This window comes from Glandiceps talaboti, chromosome 23 (assembly GCF_964340395.1).
Source record: "Glandiceps talaboti chromosome 23, keGlaTala1.1, whole genome shotgun sequence".
NCBI lineage: Eukaryota > Metazoa > Hemichordata > Enteropneusta > Spengelidae > Glandiceps > Glandiceps talaboti.
The window spans coordinates 57,250-78,721 of NC_135571.1; the positions used below are offsets into that span (position 1 = coordinate 57,250).

The 21,472-nt window shown below is 35.7% G+C and overlaps 1 protein-coding gene across 1 annotated transcript in view; it reads left to right on the forward strand.

Moving 5' to 3' along the window:
- The window catches only part of LOC144452898 (anti-apoptotic protein NR13-like), a 37,320-nt gene extending 19,091 nt beyond the window's left edge, over positions 1-18,229 (forward strand). Inside the window, exons 4-7 of the mRNA XM_078144101.1 lie at positions 3,598-3,735; positions 4,051-4,214; positions 7,988-8,126; positions 13,123-18,229. Coding sequence (XP_078000227.1) covers positions 3,598-3,735; positions 4,051-4,214; positions 7,988-8,126; positions 13,123-13,160 — 479 coding nt within the window. The 3' untranslated portion in view covers positions 13,161-18,229. The remainder of the gene's footprint in view (positions 1-3,597; positions 3,736-4,050; positions 4,215-7,987; positions 8,127-13,122) is intronic.
- The last annotated feature ends 3,243 nt before the right edge of the window (positions 18,230-21,472 follow it).

Sequence of the window (21,472 nt, forward strand, 5' to 3'; positions counted from 1 at the left end):
CTATGTGTCCTGGAGTACATGTTTTGCTAGTTTGGTAGTCTAGATACATTTGTTTAATAGTCTATGTGTCCTGGAGTACATGTCCTGCTAGTTTGGTAGTCTAGATACATTTGTTTAATAGTCTATGTGTCCTGGAGTACATGTCCTGCTAGTTTGGTAGTCTAGATACATTTGTTTAGTAGTCTATGTGTCCTGGAGTACATGTCCTGCTAGTTTGGTAGTCTAGATACATTTGTTTAGTAGTCTATGTGTCCTGAAGTACATGTCCTGCTAGTTTGGTAGCCTTGATACATTTATTATTAGTAGTCTATGTGTCCTGGAGTACATGTCCTGCTAGTTTGGTTGTCTTGATACATTTGTTTAGTAGTCTATGTGTCCTGGAGTACATGTCCTGCTAGTTTGGTAGTCTAGATACATTTGTTTAGTAGTCTATGTGTCCTGGAGTACATGTCCTGCTAGTTTGGTAGTCTTGATACATTTGTTTAGTAGTCTATGTGTCCTGGAGTACATGTCCTGCTAGTTTGGTAGTCTTGATACATTTGTTTAGTAGTCTATGTGTCCTGGAGTACATGTCCTGCTAGTTTGGTAGTCTAGATACATTTGTTTAGTAGTCTATGTGTTCTGGAGTACATGTCCTGCTAGTTTGGTAGTCTAGATACATTTGTTTAGTAGTCTATGTGTCCTGGAGTACACGTCCTGCTAGTTTGGTAGTCTTGATACATTTGTTTAGAAGTCTATGTGTTCTGGAGTACATGTCCTGCTAGTTTGATAGTCTAGATACATTTGTTTAGTAGTCTATGTGTCCTGGAGTACTTCTGTACTTTCAATTTTCCATGGTAATCACTCTCTGGAAATATGCTCTCCGGCCCGGACCCTTCTGGCTCTTCTCGGAGTCGGAGTACAGTACACTCTCGGTACAGCACTGCAGGAACTAAATTCCATCACATGAATGACAGCTTTAACTTTCAACTTGACAGAGACACAGTTGTATTGGTGTTTGATAAAACCTTATGCTGCTGATGAGAACTGATAACTTGGTATACACCTGTCCTGCAGATTCGTTTATTCTTGAACGATGCCTAAAACATTCCATGTGTAAACCACGCTCACGCAACCCCAGAGAGCATGCAGTGGTGAATGGTAAAATTCACGTAATGCATTCGATCTAGTAGTAGTAGCAAAGCTCAAAAGAAAGTTGAAGTTTTAGTGAGAATGAAATGGTGACGTGATGGTTTGAATTTATCTCAGTGAAGTTTTCAGCATGGACTGTCTGCCGATGTGGTCTTAGACTCTGTTTGATTATCTCTTCCCCCATGAATGGAAGGGGCTTTGCCATAATGGCCGTCATGTATTGATACAAAACCTGTCTAACCCATCTGTTAATAAGTAACCAATCACGTGGATAGATAATGATAACAGCACATAGTTTCTAAACTACCCAAGACGTAGTCTCCACATCAGGAAATGGCCATGGGGCTTATGAAACTGTTTATACGTTTTCCATACGTTGAATCGTATTCAAATTTTACAGGTCACACTGCACCAAGAGATTTAGCTAATAGTTACAAGTAAGAACTGCGACTAGATGTTTTACTCTTTATTGCAATGATAACCGTACGTTGTTTGCTAACAGTAATTAGTAAGCCTCATAAGTCCCCTCTTTTATGACACGTCCCCAGAGACACATACATGCAAAAAATTGCATCCCCAATGTCAAATATGGCGTGAAATACACACACATAACGCGTTAACGTGACCTCTCAAGTTATTCACGCGTGACCTCTCAAGTTATTCAATCAATCATTGAATTCAATACATCATATAGGTACATATATACACAAACACCATTAATTTAGGAATGCATGCATATGGGCTACCAGTCACTGCTCTCGGGCTACCAAATTTAAATGATGGTAGCCCACCTGGGCCACCAAGAAAAAAACAAATTTCGAGCCCTGATGTGTCTTGGACTACTTCTAACTTTTAAGCTATGTACATTTCTATTTTAGTATTTATCTAAGATATTTAGTGCTATGGAATGTGCTTTGGACTATTTGGTGGTCTACATGTATGTGTGTCCAGGACTTCTGCTAATATCCAATCTTGAATGTTTGCTGTTCATTTTCATTTGTCTAACGGGGCTACCATGTTTGGTAGGCTACATGTACATGTATATAGAATGTATGGCTATTAGTTTTTATGACCTGGACTTGGGCTTATTTTCAAGTAATGTATGTTTGTTGTTGATTTCCGTTGGTGTAACAGTCCACCACCATATTGATTTGGTAGTCATCTATGTGTTGTGAACTACTGCTAAATTCAAGCCGTGTTGTCATTAGCCATAGTGCCACTTGATCCCAGAGGTCTGCGATAATGTCTGTACGTCTTAACACAGGGAACAGGACAAATAATCAGTTTTGTTCTCTCACGATTTTCCAGATTTCTAGTATTATTTTTTGTATATTTCAAATAAAGTTTTAATACTGTTTCCTCTCACTGTTTTTTTCTTTCTATTTCCTACCTGATATCAATGTCTTATCGGAGTTTATCAGCTTTGCATTAATTAGTAGCTTACTAATTCAAGAACAAACTCACTAGTTATTTGCCCAATTAACGCATTAAGCCTAGCCGTGAGTGTAAACATCCACTGATCCTTACCTCCATTAGTCGGATTATTTGTCCTGTTCCCTGTGGTCTTAACTAGAAATATCAGCTACATTTCCAATCTTGCCAACTATCAAGACTCAAATGTCACCATACTATCATCTTGTTATCTTAAAAAGATCACAACAATACATGACATACATATTTATCACATCCTGATTTATCTGTACACAGTCTGTCCATTGATATTTTGCTGTTCTAAGCTAATGTGTTTTCATAAATCAAAATACACCACAAACAGGGTAACATTTTGACACAAATACTAATCAGTAAATAAACAATTATAGATGTGTAATTCACTATTGGGATGTAGTTCTTGCTCAAACTATATAAAAGTAAACATTTATGGAAGTCAGTAAATAAACAAATATAGATGTGTAATTCACTATTGGGATGTAGTTCTTGCTCAAACTATATAAAAGTAAACATTTATGGAAGTCAGTAAATAAACAATTATAGATGTGTAATTCACTATTGGGATGTAGTTCTTGCTCAAACTATATTAAAAGTAAACATTTATGGTAGTGACTAGTATAACAATTGAAGCTATCACGTCTACAATGTATATATCAACATCTCAACAGAAGCCTGTTTTTTACTGCACTGATAAAGAATAGCATGTCACTTGTTGGTGTCATGTGATTAGGTACTACTTTTTAGGGAATCCTGCTGTGTGTGGAGCTCCATTTATTGGTTAGTACAGAGTTAAATTGATGTACAAAAGTATCATTGAGCAAAAAATATGTTGCCCTATCAGTGAAATACTACAGTTACTGTATTGCCAGTCACATACACATAATGAATCCATTTGCACTGGAATAAGTCGCATATTTTTAGTGCAATTGGATTCATTATGTGTATGTGACTGGCATGAAGTATAAATACATTGTATTACTCTAATTTTGCTCTTTCATTTGATATTTATCCTAACAGGTCAAGAGCTTGAGAACAACAGTCCACAATTTTTTGCCCACTGCTGTGACCAATTAGATTTAAGACCCACAACAGCATATGCAAAATTTAAAGATTTAGCAGATGAACTATTTCGTGACGGTGGTGGTGCTGATGGAGGTTAGTATTTTGTGCATAAATTGGAATGCTAATTCAGGTGGTATTACATTGGCCATAAATCTGTAATGTAAGTACCTTCTCTGGTAATATTCAAATTAGATCTTAACACTGTACTGCTGTATGGTTGGTACAGAATGAAATTTATCACTAAGAGGGGCTTTTCCTAAGAAACATATTCTCCCTGGTATCATGTAGGAGAAGGTATCATTTCTATTTCTCTCACTGTTGCATTCATATGTCAGACATTGGATTTCAGTTGTGCACATTGCCATTGGCAGTATTTTATTATTTACTATATGTATTATATTTTAACAGGCATTACATGGGGAAGGATAGCAGCTCTTATAACATTCAGCGGTAGATTGTCGGTGTACTGTGCACTGCACAACATGGACGACTTTGTAGCTAGTGTAGTAGGCTGGACATCAAGATATATCAACCATAAACTGAAAGACTGGATGAATCAACATGGACGATGGGTAAGACATATTATTTACATATTGCCTGGCTATGACTGAGGGCACTAGTAGATGTCTGTTATCCTGAGGGTCATTATGCAGCAACTATTTCTCAAGCTGAAAGTACACAACAGCATGAGTAGTAATATGATGTCTACTAGTGCCTGAGTAAATAGCCAATGACTGAAGGCTGTATGAAAATAATGTATAATTAAAATAGTTATTATGTTCTCTTATGTACTGCAATGATATCTGAAGTGGGGTTATAGAAGTGGTTCTGTACTGTAATGATATCTGAAGTGGGGTTATAGAAGTGGTTCTGTACTGTAATGATATCTGAAGTGGGGTTATAGAAGTGGTTCTGTACTGTAATGATATCTGAAGTGGGGTTATAGAAGTGGTTCTGTACTGTAATGATATCTGAAGTGGGGTTATGGAAGTGGTTCTGTACTGTAATGATCTGAAGTGGGGTTATGGAAGTGGTTCTGTACTGTAATGATATCTGAAGTGGGGTTATGGAAGTGGGTCTGTACTGTAATGATATCTGAAGTGGGGTTATGGAAGTGGTTCTGTACTGTAATGATATCTGAAGTGGGGTTATGGAAGTGGTTCTGTACTGTAATGATATCTGAAGTGGGGTTATGGAAGTGGTTCTGTACTGTAATGATATCTGAAGTGGGGTTATAGAAGTGGTTCTGTACTGTAATGATATCTGAAGTGGGGTTATGGAAGTGGTTCTGTACTGTAATGATATCTGAAGTGGGGTTATAGAAGTGGTTCTGTACTGTAGTGATATCTGAAGTGGGGTTTTAGAAGTAGTTCTGTACTGTAATGATATCTGAAGTGTGGTTATAGAAGTAGTTCTGTACTGTAATGATGTCTGAAGTGGGGTTATAGAAGTGGTTCTGTACTGTAATGATATCTGAAGTGGGGTTATAGAAGTGGTTCTGTACTGTAATGATATCTGAAGTGGGGTTATAGAAGTGGTTCTGTACTGTAATGATATCTGAAGTGGGGTTATAGAAGTGGTTCTGTACTGTAATGATATCTGAAGTGGGGTTATAGAAGTGGTTCTGTACTGTAATGATATCTGAAGTGGGGTTATAGAAGTGGTTCTGTACTGTAACGATATCTGAAGTGGGGTTATAGAAGTGGTTCTGTACTGTAATGATATCTGAAGTGGGGTTATAGAAGTGGTTCTGTACTGTAATGATATCTGAAGTGGGGTTATGGAAGTGGTTCTGTACTGTAATGATATCTGAAGTGGGGTTATAGAAGTGGTTCTGTACTGTAATGATATCTGAAGTGGGGTTATAGAAGTGGTTCTGTACTGTAATGATCTGAAGTGGGGTTATGGAAGTGGTTCTGTACTGTAATGATATCTGAAGTGGGGTTATAGAAGTGGTTCTGTACTGTAATGATATCTGAAGTGGGGTTATGGAAGTAGTTCTGTACTGCAATGATATCTGAAGTGGGGTTATAGAAGTGGTTCTGTACTGTAATGATATCTGATGTGGGGTTATAGAAGTGGTTCTGTACTGTAATGATCTGAAGTGGGGTTATAGAAGTGGTTCTGTACTGTAATGATATCTGAAGTGGGGTTATAGAAGTGGTTCTGTACTGTAATGATATCTGAAGTGGGGTTATACAAGTGGTTCTGTACTTTAATGATATCTGAAGTGGGGTTATAGAAGTGGTTCTGTACTGTAATGATATCTGAAGTGGGGTTATGGAAGTGGTTCTGTACTGTAATGATATCTGAAGTGGGATTATAGAAGTGGTTCTGTACTGTAATGATATCTGAAGTGGGGTTATAGAAGTGGGTCTGTACTGTAATGATATCTGAAGGGGGGTTATAGAAGTGGTTCTGTACTGTAATGATATCTGAAGTGGGGTTATAGAAGTGGTTCTGTACTGTAATGATATCTGAAGTGGGGTTATGGAAGTGGTTCTGTACTGTAATGATATCTGAAGTGGGGTTATAGAAGTGGTTCTGTACTGTAATGATATCTGAAGTGGGGTTATAGAAGTGGTTCTGTACTGTAATGATATCTGAAGTGGCGTTATGGAAGTGGTTCTGTACTGCAATGATATCTGAAGTGGGGTTATAGAAGTAGTTCTGTACTGTAATGATATCTGAAGTGGGGTTATGGAAGTGGTTCTGTACTGTAATGATATCTGAAGTGGGGTTATAGAAGTGGTTCTGTACTGTAATGATATCTGAAGTGGGGTTATAGAAGTAGTTCTGTACTGCAATGATATCTGAAGTGGGGTTATGGAAGTGGTTCTGTACTGTAATGATATCTGAAGTGGGGTTATAGAAGTGGTTCTGTACTGTAATGATATCTGAAGTGGGGTTATAGAAGTGGTTCTGTACTGTAATGATATCTGAAGTGGGGTTATAGACTGAAGTAGTTCTGTACTGCAATGATATCTGAAGTGGGGTTATGGAAGTGGTTCTGTACTGTAATGATATCTGAAGTGGGGTTATAGAAGTGGTTCTGTACTGCAATGATATCTGAAGTGGGGTTATGGAAGTGGTTCTGTACTGTAATGATATCTGAAGTGGGGTTATAGAAGTGGGTCTGTACTGTAATGATATCTGAAGTGGGGTTATAGAAGTGGTTCTGTACTGCAATGATATCTGAAGTGGGGTTATGGAAGTGGTTCTGTACTGCAATGATATCTGAAGTGGGGTTATAGAAGTGGGTCTGTACTGTAATGATATCTGAAATGGGGTTATAGAAGTGGTTCTGTACTGTAATGATATCTGAAGTGGGGTTATAGAAGTGGTTCTGTACTGTAATGATATCTGATGTGGGGTTATAGAAGTGGTTCTGTACTGTAATGATATCTGAAGTGGGGTTATGGAAGTGGTTCTGTACTGTAATGATATCTGAAGTGGGGTTATAGAAGTGGTTCTGTACTGTAATGATATCTGAAGTGGGGTTATAGAAGTAGTTCTGTACTGTAATGATATCTGAAGTGGGGTTATAGAAGTGGTTCTGTACTGTAATGATATCTGAAGTGGGGTTATGGAAGTGGTTCTGTACTGTAATGATATCTGAAGTGGGGTTATGGAAGTGGTTCTGTACTGTAATGATATCTCAAGTGGGGTTATAGAAGTGGTTCTGTACTGTAATGATATCTGAAGTGGGGTTATAGAAGTGGTTCTGTACTGTAATGATATCCGAAGTGGGGTTATAGAAGTGGTTCTGTACTGTAATGATATCTGAAGTGGGGTTATAGAAGTGGTTCTGTACTGTAATGATATCTGAAGTGGGGTTATAGAAGTGGTTCTGTACTGTAATGATATCTGAAGTGGGGTTGTGGAATGGTTCTGTACTGTAATGATATCTGAAGTGGGGTTATAGAAGTGGTTCTGTACTGTAATGATATCTGAAGTGGGGTTATAGAAGTGGTTCTGTACTGTAATGATATCTGAAGTGGGGTTATAGAAGTGGTTCTGTACTGTAATGATATCTGAAGTGGGGTTATAGAAGTGGTTCTGTACTGTAATGATATCTGAAGTGGGGTTATGGAAGTGGGTCTGTACTGTAATGATATCTGAAGTGGGGTTATAGAAGTGGTTCTGTACTGTAATGATATCTGAAGTGGGGTTATAGAAGTGGTTCTGTACTGTAATGATATCTGAAGTGGGGTTATAGAAGTGGTTCTGTACTGTAATGATATCTGAAGTGGGGTTATAGAAGTGGTTCTGTTGTGTAATGATATCTTAAGTATGGTTTAAGAGTTCAGAAAGTGAAATTTTTTAAAATGTTTTTTTTCCACAGGATGGTTTCATGGAATTTTTTGATGAAGAAAAAGCAGCGCAGAGGGCACGAGAGACTGTGAATGACATAGTGGAGACAGTATGCAAATATGCCTGGTTTGGTGCAGGGTTGGTGATGTTTCTATTCATAGCTTCAAGAGGTACCTAGACCATAATATTATTCAACATGTGCCAACCGGAATTAAGAGTACATCCAGTCAACATCATATCTTCTGTAGTCAGAATTCTTCTTGCGTTCAAAAGAGAAATGAAAACAAACTTTAACCCTGGCTTTTCTTAGTTTTTGTTGTGTAAACTGAGGCTGCAGGCGGCTATATCAGTCAGTCACAGTGGAAACACATTATATGCTTGTCATTTTATTCAAAGTATCACAGTGAAAACATTATACACCTGTCATATTTTCGCAATGTGTGAAAACACAACATGTGCCATAAGTTTTGCAGTGTCAAAGTGAAAACACATAATTCATGTCAAATTTTTTCAGTGTCACAGTGAAAACACACTTATTACATATGTTGTTCAGTATTTGTTCACAGTGTCACAGTGAAAGCACATACTGTTATATTTTTCACAGTGTCACAGTGAAAACACATACTGTTATATTTTTCACAGTGTCACAGTGAAAACACATACTGTTATATTTTCACCGTGTCACAGTGAAAACACATAGTTATATTTTTCAGTGTCACAGTGAAAACACATACTGTTATATTTTTCAGTGTCACAGTGAAAACACATACTGTTATATTTTTCACAGTGTCACAGTGAAAACACATATATCATCTTTTTTTGTAGTGTCACTTAGTAAAACCACATACATCTATCATATTTTGTCCACAGTGTTGTCTATTTATGATGTCTTCTCATCATTTTTCGGGGAAAATAATCATAATATTCTCTATAATGTCTTTTTACCAAAGATGAACAGTTTCCAAGTTTAAATCGAATTCTTAAGTACATTCTTATGTGTACTGTGTCCTTGAGGAAAATAGATAAGAAAATATAATTGCCTAATGTCCGAAGAAAAGTTTCATATATTTATTTCTGTTATTATCAATTGTATAAAATATAGTTATTGGTTTTTATAGTATAATTAAAAATATACATATATTACCATTTATCTAAATATTAAAGAACTTTTATCTTAAGATAGATACGTTTTTATTGAATATTTTCATCTTAGGAGTAAAACTGAGAGTGAGATTGTATCAGTTATATATTTATTTATAACAGGAGAACTCTGATGGAAGCACACTCTCAGATTAACTCATTTACCATCATTCATAGAATCTAATAGATTAGTTTCTAGCCTTACCTACCCAAATACATGGAATGACCCATCAGAATGGGTCATACCAACTGTACGATTGATTGTGGGGTAGAGGAGGTTACTAATTAATAATGACAATGACTGTGAGATATTTAAGTGAAGCTGCATCATTCATCAAAGTGAGAAAAAATTATTGTCAATCATCTCATCTGATAAATTTGACAGATACTAAATGTTTGTTACCACAAATCACCCAGTGTTCTAGTATAAAGGCTTATACATGATTCCTTCTTTTTCAATAATACACAAGACCTTTGTTATCCTTATTTACCTCTCAACATCTTACCTAATTTGAATTTCATATCAAATTCATATGCAAATGCTTGGTCAAGTTCTACCAGTTTTTCACATGGTGGAACATGTTCAACTTGTTAGTAATTTCACTGGTATAGCAATATTTCAAAATCAAAGAAACAAGGCCCATAAATACCAAGCTGTACCTCTTTAGCGTACACAAGTTCAAAAGAAAATTATGTGATGTTAATGATGGCTTCATTTAGACATTTTATGGTGAACTAGAAAAGTCAGCTTTCCTTGTCATACTCATTGTACAGTGGCCTAGAAGTACATATAAACTAACATGTATTGTACAATGGCCTAGAAGTACATATAAACTAACATGCATTGTACAGTGGCCTAGAAGTACATATAAACTAACATGCATTGTACAGTGGCCTAGAAGTACATATAAACTAACATGCATTGTACAGTGGTCTAGAAGTACATATAAACTAACATGCATTGTACAGTGGCCTAGAAGTACATATAAAGTAACATGCATTGTACAGTGGCCTAGAAGTACATATAAACTAACATGCATTGTACAGTGGTCTAGAAGTACATATAAACTAACATGCATTGTATGGGTTGCCTAGAAATACTCATCGCATATTTCTCATACCTGGTATGTGCAATAATAGAGTTAATGATTGACCGTTTTGGAAAACATTTCAAATATAGGAAGGATATGTTCAAAACTTAATGTGCAGAACTTATATCATATTTTAACTATCATGTCCTGAAAGGTGTAATAAAACTTCTTGAAAAAGCCCACTGAGGTGCAAAGCTAGTAAAGATTCAAAACATTTTGTAGTCATTTCCTCTGTCAAGGCATTCATTCATTCCTTCTTTTTCTCGTAATTCGTTCTTTTGTCAATAAGTTTTGAAATTAATGTGAATCTTAAGCTGTTAATGTTGCTGGCTGTGTTCATGAAATATCTGCATATGAGAAATGAATAACAAAGTTAGATTAACTATCTCAGTAAACCTGAACACATGTATGACAACCTGCAAGCTCACTTCAGATTAGAATTAATATTTAGATGTGAAAAAGAGGTTGTCCACAACAAAACAATTATTTTAGGTAATCTTTATGGCTACGTTGATATGATAACATTTATGTGATCACCCATGATTGAAACATAGCCATGTAAGCAAATGTTTATACTGAGGAAGTTTTTACCTTCAATGATCATAAAAAGATTTTGTCTACCTGTAAACAGCAGCATAGATTCATATTCAAGATAAAGGATTCCACAGTATTTCATAACAAGGTCAACAGTCTAGATAAATATTAAAAATAATCTGATCGTAGCATGGTAACTTTAATCTCTATGTAATGAAATCTTAGCCACTGCAATAAGCAATGTTTTTATTAGAAATATAGAGAGTAATAATAACAGGCATGAAATCTTTGAAATGATAACAAATCTGTATGCCCACTATGCCAATCTGATGTGACTGATGCGCAACAATTTTTTATGATGCGCCAAAATATGTATCCTTGGTTACCCAGACTCCTGGCTTCCACTGCCCCCAGAGGTCTGGAACTATACAGTGTCAGTGATTGGAACTAGTAAGCTGCACAGAGTGGTTGACCCTCAACATGAACTCTGTAGTAAAATCACATGGAATCAGTTGGCTGAATGGAGCGGTTGATCCACAACATGACCTCTGTCGTAATATCACATGGAATCAGTTGGCTGAATGGAGCGGTTGATCCACAACATGAACTCTGTAGTAAAATCACATGGAATCAGTTGGCTGAATGGAGTGGTTTATCCACAACATGACCTCTGTCGTAAAATCACATGGAATCAGTTGGCTGAATGGAGCAGTTGACCCTTAACATGACCTCTGTCATAAAATCACATGGAATCAGTTGGCTGCATGGAGCGGTTGACCCTTAACATGACCTCTGTCGTAAAATCACATGGAATCAGTTGGCTGAATGGAGCGGTTGACCCTTAACATGACCTATGTCGTAAAATCACATGGAATCAGTTGGCTGAATGGAGCGGTTGACCCTTAACATGACCTCTGTCGTAAAATCACATGGAATCAGTTGGCTGCATGGAGCGGTTGACCCTTAACATGACCTCTGTCGTTGGCTGAATGGAGCGGTTGACCCTTAACATGACCTCTGTCATAAAATCACATGGAATCAGTTGGCTGAATGGAGCGGTTGACCCTTAACATGACCTCTGTCGTAAAATCACATGGAATCAGTTGGCTGCATGGAGCGGTTGACCCTTAACATGACCTCTGTCGTTGGCTGAATGGAGCGGTTGACCCTTAACATGACCTCTGTCATAAAATCACATGGAATCAGTTGGCTGAATGGAGCGGTTGACCCTTAACATGACCTCTGTCGTAAAATCACATGGAATCAGTTGGCTGAATGGAGCGGTTTATCCACAACATGACCTCTGTCGTAAAATCACATGGTGGTAACACTTGTGAAGAGTAATTTAATTAATCTTCTGACAAAAGATGATTTTCAAAAAGTTTATACCATGATTTGTATTAAATATATACAGTGTTGATAAAAATGAAAATTAGGAATCATTTTGATTCAATCAGAAACTACTATCCAAGTTCTGTGACAGTCACCTTCTTTCATTCAATTCCTTGACGCTGTATCCCCTGACTGCCTTGGGATGGCGAGGAGTTTAGGTAACCTAGACTACAAAATTTGGTTGTCCCTCTATCACTTACTATGTGATGACAAACAAGTGCAGCCATTTTTTTCATCAATTTGACCACCAACAAAAACTTTTGTTTTCTCTTAAAGGCTGACTGAAAACGACACCAAGCATGTCTTTCTTTATGCTAATTCTAAATAATATATTTTCTAAAGTTTATCATAGTTATTGTTTAGGCAGACATACACATGTATTTTGAGTAAAGATGTAATATTTTTAACTGAGTGCTGTTGTCATGACAATAATAAAAAAAGAGTATATCACTTCTTCAGTAAGAAGGTAGCTTAAACGATCTAGACACAGAAATCTAGTGATCTGATTTGTTTTGGAAATTTAGATAATAAACATTGCAATTCATAAGCAAGACTTATCAAGTCATCAAATTCTGAACAAACTTCGTGAATATTAATGAAAAGAATTAAAACAATAATTGATGATTATAACAGAACTGACTTTAAAAGGTGTCAAAAATTGTGACAGGCTCTTAGAGTATTAGCAATAAAGCAAAATGAGTTACAGAAAATAAAACAAACATCGTGGTAGAGATTTTGCAGATATTCATAAAATAAGTTATTTCTGTGAATTGAGAATCTGTCAATTTCCAGATTTGAGAACCGTCATACCAGTAACATGAATCTGTCCTAATCTAAACAAGAAAGCTTATCAAAGTTTAGACCTTCCATTGTTCAAATTGTTCTAGATGGAAAGGGTATAGTTCACATTGCTCTAGATCAGAAGGTCATAGTTCACATTATTTGAGATGGAGAGTTCATAGGTCATATTGTTGTAATGCTTGTGTTATTGTGTCTTTTTTGTGCACAGCATTAGGAGGAGTTTTAAGCACATCATCATCATCATAGTCACTATGGCAACTTGACCAGGTACCCAAGTTTAGAAGAGTCCAGAGTCTTCAGAGGTAGTGTAGCTGCAACACAAACCCCTATCCTAGCTTTCAGAATGGAATAACCTTGTTGTCCTGTAGTTGTTGGCAAAATCTATTTATGCATTGTAGGGGAATCATGAGTTATAAATTACTGTAGCTGACATTATATGATATAGCAGTGGATGTATTTTAAAAAAGGGGGAAAAAGAAGAAAAATATGATAATCCAGGTTTCTGAAATGTACATTTAACTATGGTTTAAGAGAACAGAGTTTTGAAAGGAGCACAATTTTAGCTTAGAATTACAAATATAAGAAAAATGCTGCATTAAAATTGTACTTCAAATTTTATCCAATTTTGAAACTTTTAATTTGTCTTTTTGAAATAAATGTTACTTTGTGTCAAGTTCTCTGAGAAGTATCATGTGGTCTGAAGATTTGCTGTTTTCTATGTGGTTTGTGACAACAGGGAAGAGGCACAGAGTAACATTTATCAACTCCCTCTTTCATAATGTAGTTCCTGCATTTTCAAATTGAAGAAATCAGTAAATGTTTCTAATTTCTGGATGACATAGAATTTATATGCTGCTTGTTTTTGTATTGAATGTAGTAGATAGTGACTTGGTTATTGTTAAAATGTAAAACTAGTGGAAGTTTCAAGCAGATTTTGTACTCATTCACTCAGACATTAAATTTGTCTCATTTTACAGTAGGTTCTGGTCTGTTATTTATCATTAACAGACCTTTCAATATAGGCAAGTGAACATGCAATCCAGTTTAGTTTCTAGCTGATGTTTAGTATGTAATGTGAAGAAGATAAAAATATAACACAGTTGCATATAGCCATGGAAAACACTGCAAATGATCATTGAATTCCTTAGGATCAGTGATCCATGACACTCACAAGACTTGTTTCTGGTCCCACATCAGATTTGATACAGGGACCAGTAACAACTAATTTATCCATAGCTGTAATTGGCTATAAGTTCCTTGCATTCTGATTGGTCTGTGTCAGTAAACATTTTCAAATGGGAAGGCATTGATGTGATTGGCTTTAGGAAATGAATTTGCCAGCCCACATAGTGGAGATGTCAATTAAGTTTGTTTATGTGTTTAGCCTACTCATGACCTCACAACAATCAATGCAAGACAAATTCAACATATTGTTTTGACCAGAGCAAAGTAGACTGACTGCCTAAAAACTAGTTTGAGTGAGGATTGCCAATGAAATACAAAAGTGTGCTGGAATTCATTCACATTTTGGCACTAGGTTTTAGCACAACTGTTCTGAGGTTCTGTTAACTATTGACTGAAGTCTGACCTCTTAACTTATCTATATCCATTACGTACTATAGATACTACTGCATATGCACAAGGCAAGCATGGGCTTTTTCTTGTGTCTGAGATGACTACATGTACAGATTAGTCATGATTTGCACCGACAATATATAGAGTTAAGAGTTCAATAATGCTATATGCATGGTGTAATTTCTGTGTGTGTATGTATGTGCAGAGATGTGAATGTAGATAATTAATATTAAATTACATATTGTCACCCAGCAACTCAGATACCACACATAGCAACAACAATGATTGAGCATATTGCATAGGTAACAGCAGGGATGTAAATATGCTAGCACAAGGCCATGCCCCCCTTAGCAATTATGAAATGATGATGTAATTGCAAAGATAAAAACAAGGCTGTGTAGACAAATGAATAAACCATCAGAAATGTATGCAGTATGCCTATTAACAAGACCACACCCATAGCAACAGCCAAAAGATGAAGTATATGGTAAAGAAAGTAACATACCAGGCAAGGGAGTAAGCATTCAAAAATGTATGCAAATATACCTAGCAACAAGACCGTCCCCATAGCAACAACCAATGGTGATTTTATATTGCAAAGATAACAACAGGAATTAATATACAAGTAAATAAACATTCAAAAAATGTACAGTTGTGGTCATTCTTGCAAGCCAGAGCATTTTTTCACGGCTGATGCAATGAAAAATAATACCCATACCCTTTCGGCATTGGCTGATAAGACTCGCCATAGAGGGCGGTCATGTATGACGATGAGTTGTGGTACAATGCCAGTGGTGCTATTTTTTACATTATGAAGAGAAGGACACAATGTCACTTCCCTCATTAGTGTTGGGAAAGTGTACCATAGAGAAGGAATTTCCTGTCTACATTATGAAAGAGTGGAAAGTGTACCATAATGAAGGAATTTCCAATCTACATTATGAAAGAGTGGAAAGTGTACCATAGAGAAGGAATTTCCTATCTACATTATGAAAGAGTGGAAAGTGTACCATAATGAAGGAATTTCCTATCTACATTATGAAAGAGTGGAAAGTGTACCATAGAGAAGGAATTTCCTATCTACATTATGAAAGAGTGGAAAGTGTACCATAATGAAGGAATTTCCTATCTACATTATGAAAGAGTGGAAAGTGTACCATAGAGAAGGAATTTCCTATCTACATTATGAAAGAGTGGAAAGTGTACCATAATGAAGGAATTTCCTATCTACATTATGAAAGAGTGGAAAGTGTACTATAATGAAGGAATTTCCTGTCTACATTAATTATGAAGGGGGTGGTGAATTGTTCATAATTAAATAATTTCATTGTTTTAATCAATCTAGGACTAAATTCTATGTTCTTATCACATGTTCAAAAAACAAGGTGGAAAACAGCAAACTCCATGACCAGGGAAGTTGGTAAAGAAATGTTGTGATTTGTACTCATTTCTAACATTCTGTTTTTATTAGTGAGAGAAAAAACCATGCATTATCTTGCCATGATTTATTATCATTGTCTTGTTCTATAGACTGTAAGATACGTCGTGACGTTTCGCCCTCACCGGCCTCCTGATGTGTTAGGGGTTGCCTGATGTTTGAGGGTGCCCCATCATGGCGTACCTTACAGACTACTTGTTCTACTGCATGTGTAAAGTACATTGTACATTCATCACAGTTCAAGAGAGTAACAGATTTCAGTATGCATCTGAAATTCATTTTTCCTGAATTTCAGCAAATTTCTTGATGTAAGGATCAGAATAAAGAAGCCTTGCCACTGTTTAGTCCGGAATCATTTTTTTGACCAAGTGTATGGTCAACAAGACCTGAAAGTACAGGTTACCTCCTTTGCAATAGGGATAGTTGGAGATGTTTTACATCTTCTCAATGTGTACATTTATAATACATGTATACCATCTAGGTCAATATTACATCTTGCTATTTGGTTTAAGTACCTTATATATACTTATAGACCAGAGACTTGTCTTGGTGTTACTTATAATTGCTCTCTACACAAGCTATTAAGGCATAATGCAGTTCGAAGCACAGGAATTTTTTTGAATTTGAAGTTACCACCAACAGCTGTCCTAAGATCTAAGTGGATCTTATATATAAACTTAAAATGTATAATCAATGCCACATGCCCAATTACAAGCGCCTGACTCAATATCAGGTCCACTTACATTTTAACACAGCTGTTGGAAATTATATTTCAAATCCATGATTCATTTCTGTGCTCTGAAGTGCATATGGTTTGGTTTGGTTTGGTTTGGTTTGGTTTGGTGTAGAGCGCTGAGAGCTTTAGTAACACCAAACCAAGTCTCTGGGCTTCTTTATGCTATACATGCATATTAAAGATTTCAAAGATGGATAAATTGCAATCTTTATCATAGTATTATCTGCATATGTTAAAAACATAAGGAGATTTTATGTAAACAGTGTATACTGTATAGTGTATTGCTTATTTCCATGACAACACACATTTATAGGGGAAGAGATGAATATTGACTCACTAGTGACACAGGTGTAAAACACCTCTAAACTACTGGAGGGAAGACAGCACTATCAGGTTTGAATATATCTGCTTGAAAGAATTTAAACAAACCCTCCATAAGATCATTATACAAATGTGAACTTTTAGTATTGAGGGCTGATTTGTTGAAAAGATAAAAAAAAAGTCTTGCAGTCGAGTGTTAGACACATCAGTGATAAATTTGCAATACAATACTCACTGCTTGTAAAACTTGTTCACTTTAAAGGTTGAACATCTCCACTGAAATGTTTTTTTCTGATATAAACCAGATCTATTTCATTATCATTGTAAGTACTTCAGTTGTAGTGAAATTAAACTGTATTGTCTTTATATGAAGTCGCTTAATATCTGCCCTGTTCTTTCCATGCTGATGCGTAGAAAACAATATCTTGGTTGATAAAGTGTGTATTGTATATTTAAAGGGCAGGGTTCTGTTTGCATGTATCAATTGTATAGAGTGACTTTGTATGTGTATCATGGAAAACTCACAGTCCATGCATATTTCTATATTTTTTTCTTTACTACTTGCTGCCGTCTTGGATTTCCCATAGTGTCAAAGTTCAGAGTTCACAATTCAAACATGACATGAAGAGGTCATTGAATTACAAGTCTGACAGGCAACAAAATACTGTAATAAAAGTGAAAATGTTCAGAAAATAAAGTCATTTTATTCAGTGAACATGCTTAAATCTAACATAGACAATGCTTTTGAAGGAAATCTAGAAAATTGCAAAATTGGCAGCAAATGAGGTGAATTTCCTCAATATTGTTATTCTCATAAATTACATAAATTAGTGTGATAGAAAGTTGCTGAATGGAAGTGGCTGATGGTAATTGGTATCAAATCTGACAAAACAATCGAAGGGTTTCACTCTTGTATATTGGCCAATCAAAGGGTTTCACTCTTGTATATTGGCCAATCAAAGGGTTTCACTCTTGTATATTGGCCAATCACGTTTCTTAGGGCATAGTTATGAAATATTTGATATTGATGTTTACATAATATAAAATTTGACTGAATAGCAGCCGATTTTGACATTTGACCTTGACATTCATGGTCAGTTAATATGTAAATCAAGCTATTTCTTGCATATCACAGATACTTTCTTGTATTTATAAGCTGCATCAGTTCCTTATAAATCATGTTTGCTGACTGATTATATAGAAGTATTACTGTTGGTGGTCATATCTCTATTTAATACTGAATGGTGGCCATATTTGTAATAAAAAAATACAAAAACTGTAGTAAATAGAGACTCCAGTCTAGTGTCTACCCCTATTATCAGTGCAAGATTTCTTTGCAGACGTTGATCTTTGATCTTGACCCCCCCCCCCCCCCAACCTTCAGGGTAAGTTATAAAAATGAAGCCATTTCTTGCATATCACAGGCACTTTCTTGCATTTTATGGTTAGTCTAATTTCTTCTAAATCATGTTTGTAAGTAATACAGATTGAAGAAGAGTAATATACACAAGCCTTACTTTTAGTGAACATATCAGTCTATTTACTGAATGGCAGCAGTATAAGGTCCATTAAGGTGCTGTAAGCTGTAAACACTTAATATGCCATTTATTGTTCATGTTACTTTTTAGCACAATATTACCATAGGCATGGTAAAGTGTCTGTGTATGTATGCATGTGTATGGGTGTGTGTACATAAACAGACTTAAAGTAAAAGATTGCCTTGGTATTTGGTGGGACATCACTTAGGGTGTGTAGATGGAAAGTTGTTCAAGTGAAAATGATCACACCAGAGATGTGTATTGTGGGTTATAAAGGGTGCTTTTCAATGAAAAACTTAATTCCAAAACTGTTTGACAGATTGGCCTGAAATGTGGTGGGACATACATGAAGGGGTGTGTAGATGAAGGTCTGGATTGTTCATACCATTGGGATCCTATCAGTGATATGTAAATTAGGTATAAAAATGTGAACATTTAGTAAAAATCTTTTAATGGGGATGTTTCTTGAGATGTGAAGATGAAGAATTATTAAGGACTTGATGAACCTGTCAGTGATATGCTGCTATGCAAATTGAATCTAATAATGTCACTTTTGGTGAAAAAGTTATATCTAAAAAAAATACTTGGTGGATGTAGCTGAAATCTGATGGGGATTTGCTAAGGTGTTATTCTATTGACACAAATGACCCTAGCAACCATAACCATGCCCTTGGCAAAAGCCAAATGCCATTATATTTTGCAAAGATAACATTTTTTGGATGGACAAGTGAATAAACATTGAAAGTATGTATGCATATATTCCTTAGCAAGGAGAGACCACAACCATAGCATTAGTCAAATGATAATGTATATGGCAAAGATAACACCAGGTAGTAGTAAATAGAGACTCCATTCAAGTGTCCACCTCTAGTATCAGTGCAACTGCAAGGGATAGTTTGGCAAGAAGATAAATATTTTTAGCCCCCAACGGTCAGAATGCGGAGGGGCTTATATACCTTGGGTTCTGTCCGCACGTGCACCTCATATCTGTGGCATACACTAACCGATTTCAGCCAAACCTGGCACAAAAGTAACATGCTATGTGAGACATGCATGTCACTTTGTTTTGTTACTGAATCAAATATGGCTGAATGGTGGCCATATTTGATGTTTGTGTGTTTACCCTCATACCTATGGTATGCAACAACCGATTTCAACCAAACCTTGCACAAAGGTAACATGCTGTGTGAGACATGTGCACATCTCTTTGTTTTGTTATTGACTCAAATATGGCCGAATGGCAGCCATCTTTGTTGTTAAATTTCACAGTATGTATCATTACTTTGTAGATGTAATATGTAGTGGTGCCTTCAAGTTCCTTCACTCATATTATCAAATTTTAAGACCTTGACTTTTGACCTTGAATGTCTTCCTACACTACAAATATTTGCATCATGGGAAAGTCTAACACAGCATTTTGATGTTAAAATTGCCAAAATGGTAATCACCTTACACAATACAACACACACGTTGGGAGCTTGTTAAAAATGACATCACCCAGCTACTACAAAACTGCACATAGCATAGCAACACTAAAATAACATTTAGTCACCCAGCTACTACAAAACTGCACATAGCATAGCAACACTAAAATAACATCTAGTCACCCAGCTACTACGAAACTGCACATAGCATAGCAACACTAAAATAACATTAGTCACCCAGCTACTACAAAACTGCACATTACACTAAAATAACATTTAGTCACCCAGCTACTACGAAACTGCACATAGCATAGCAACACTAAAATAACATTTAGTCACCCAGCTACTATGAAACTGAACATATATATATGTATATATAGTTTTGGTAGTACTGGAACTCTTTCTTGGTTGTAACTCGGAGTTTCACGCATGGCGCGATCATCAGACAACTATATATATATATATATATATATATATATATATATATATATATATATATATATATATATATATATATATATATATATATATATATATATATATATATATATATATATATATATATATATATATATATATATATATATATATATATATATATATGTATAAGTATATATATATGTATAAGTATAGTGTATGCATATATATGTCACGCTAAAATAAACTCAGTAAGTTTCAAGCTCATACTAGTACGTGATTGGCCAATACACAGAATATATTGCAATAATCATGCTATATTTCAGAGAAGGGTTTTCTAATGCTACGGTAAATTGTTATCTTGTGTCATTTCTGAACAAATAGTTTGTTAGTTTTCTGATGTTTCTTTTTATTGTATGAAAACATTTGCGTCAGTCTTTATGCCACATTGCATATCTTTATGCCATATTGCGTATCTTTATGCCATATTGCATATCTTTATGCCATATTGCGTATCTTTATGCCATATTGCGTATCTTTATGCCATATTGCGTATCTTTATGCCATATTGCATATCTTTATGCCATATTGCGTATCTTTATGCCATATTGCATATCTTTATGCCATATTGCGTCCGTCTTTATGCCATATTATGTCTATGCCATTTTGCGTCAGTCTTTATGCCATATTGTGTGTTTATGCCATATTATGTGTCTATGCCATATTGAATCAGTCTTTATGCCATATTGTGTGTCTATGCCATATTGCGTCAGTCTTTATGCCATATTGCATGTCTTTATGCCATATTATGTGTCTATGCCATATTGCATCAGTCTTTATACCATATTGCATCAGTCTTTATACCATATTGCATCAGTCTTTATACCATATTGCATGTCTTTATGCCATATTATGTGTCTATGCCATATTGCATCAGTCTTTATGCCATATTGCATCAGTCTTTATACCATATTGCATCAGTCTTTATGCCATATTGCATCAGTCTTTATGCCATATTGTGTTAAGTCTTTATACCATATTGCATCAGTCTTTATGCCATATTGTGTTAGTCTTTATACCATATTGCATCAGTCTTTATGCCATATTGT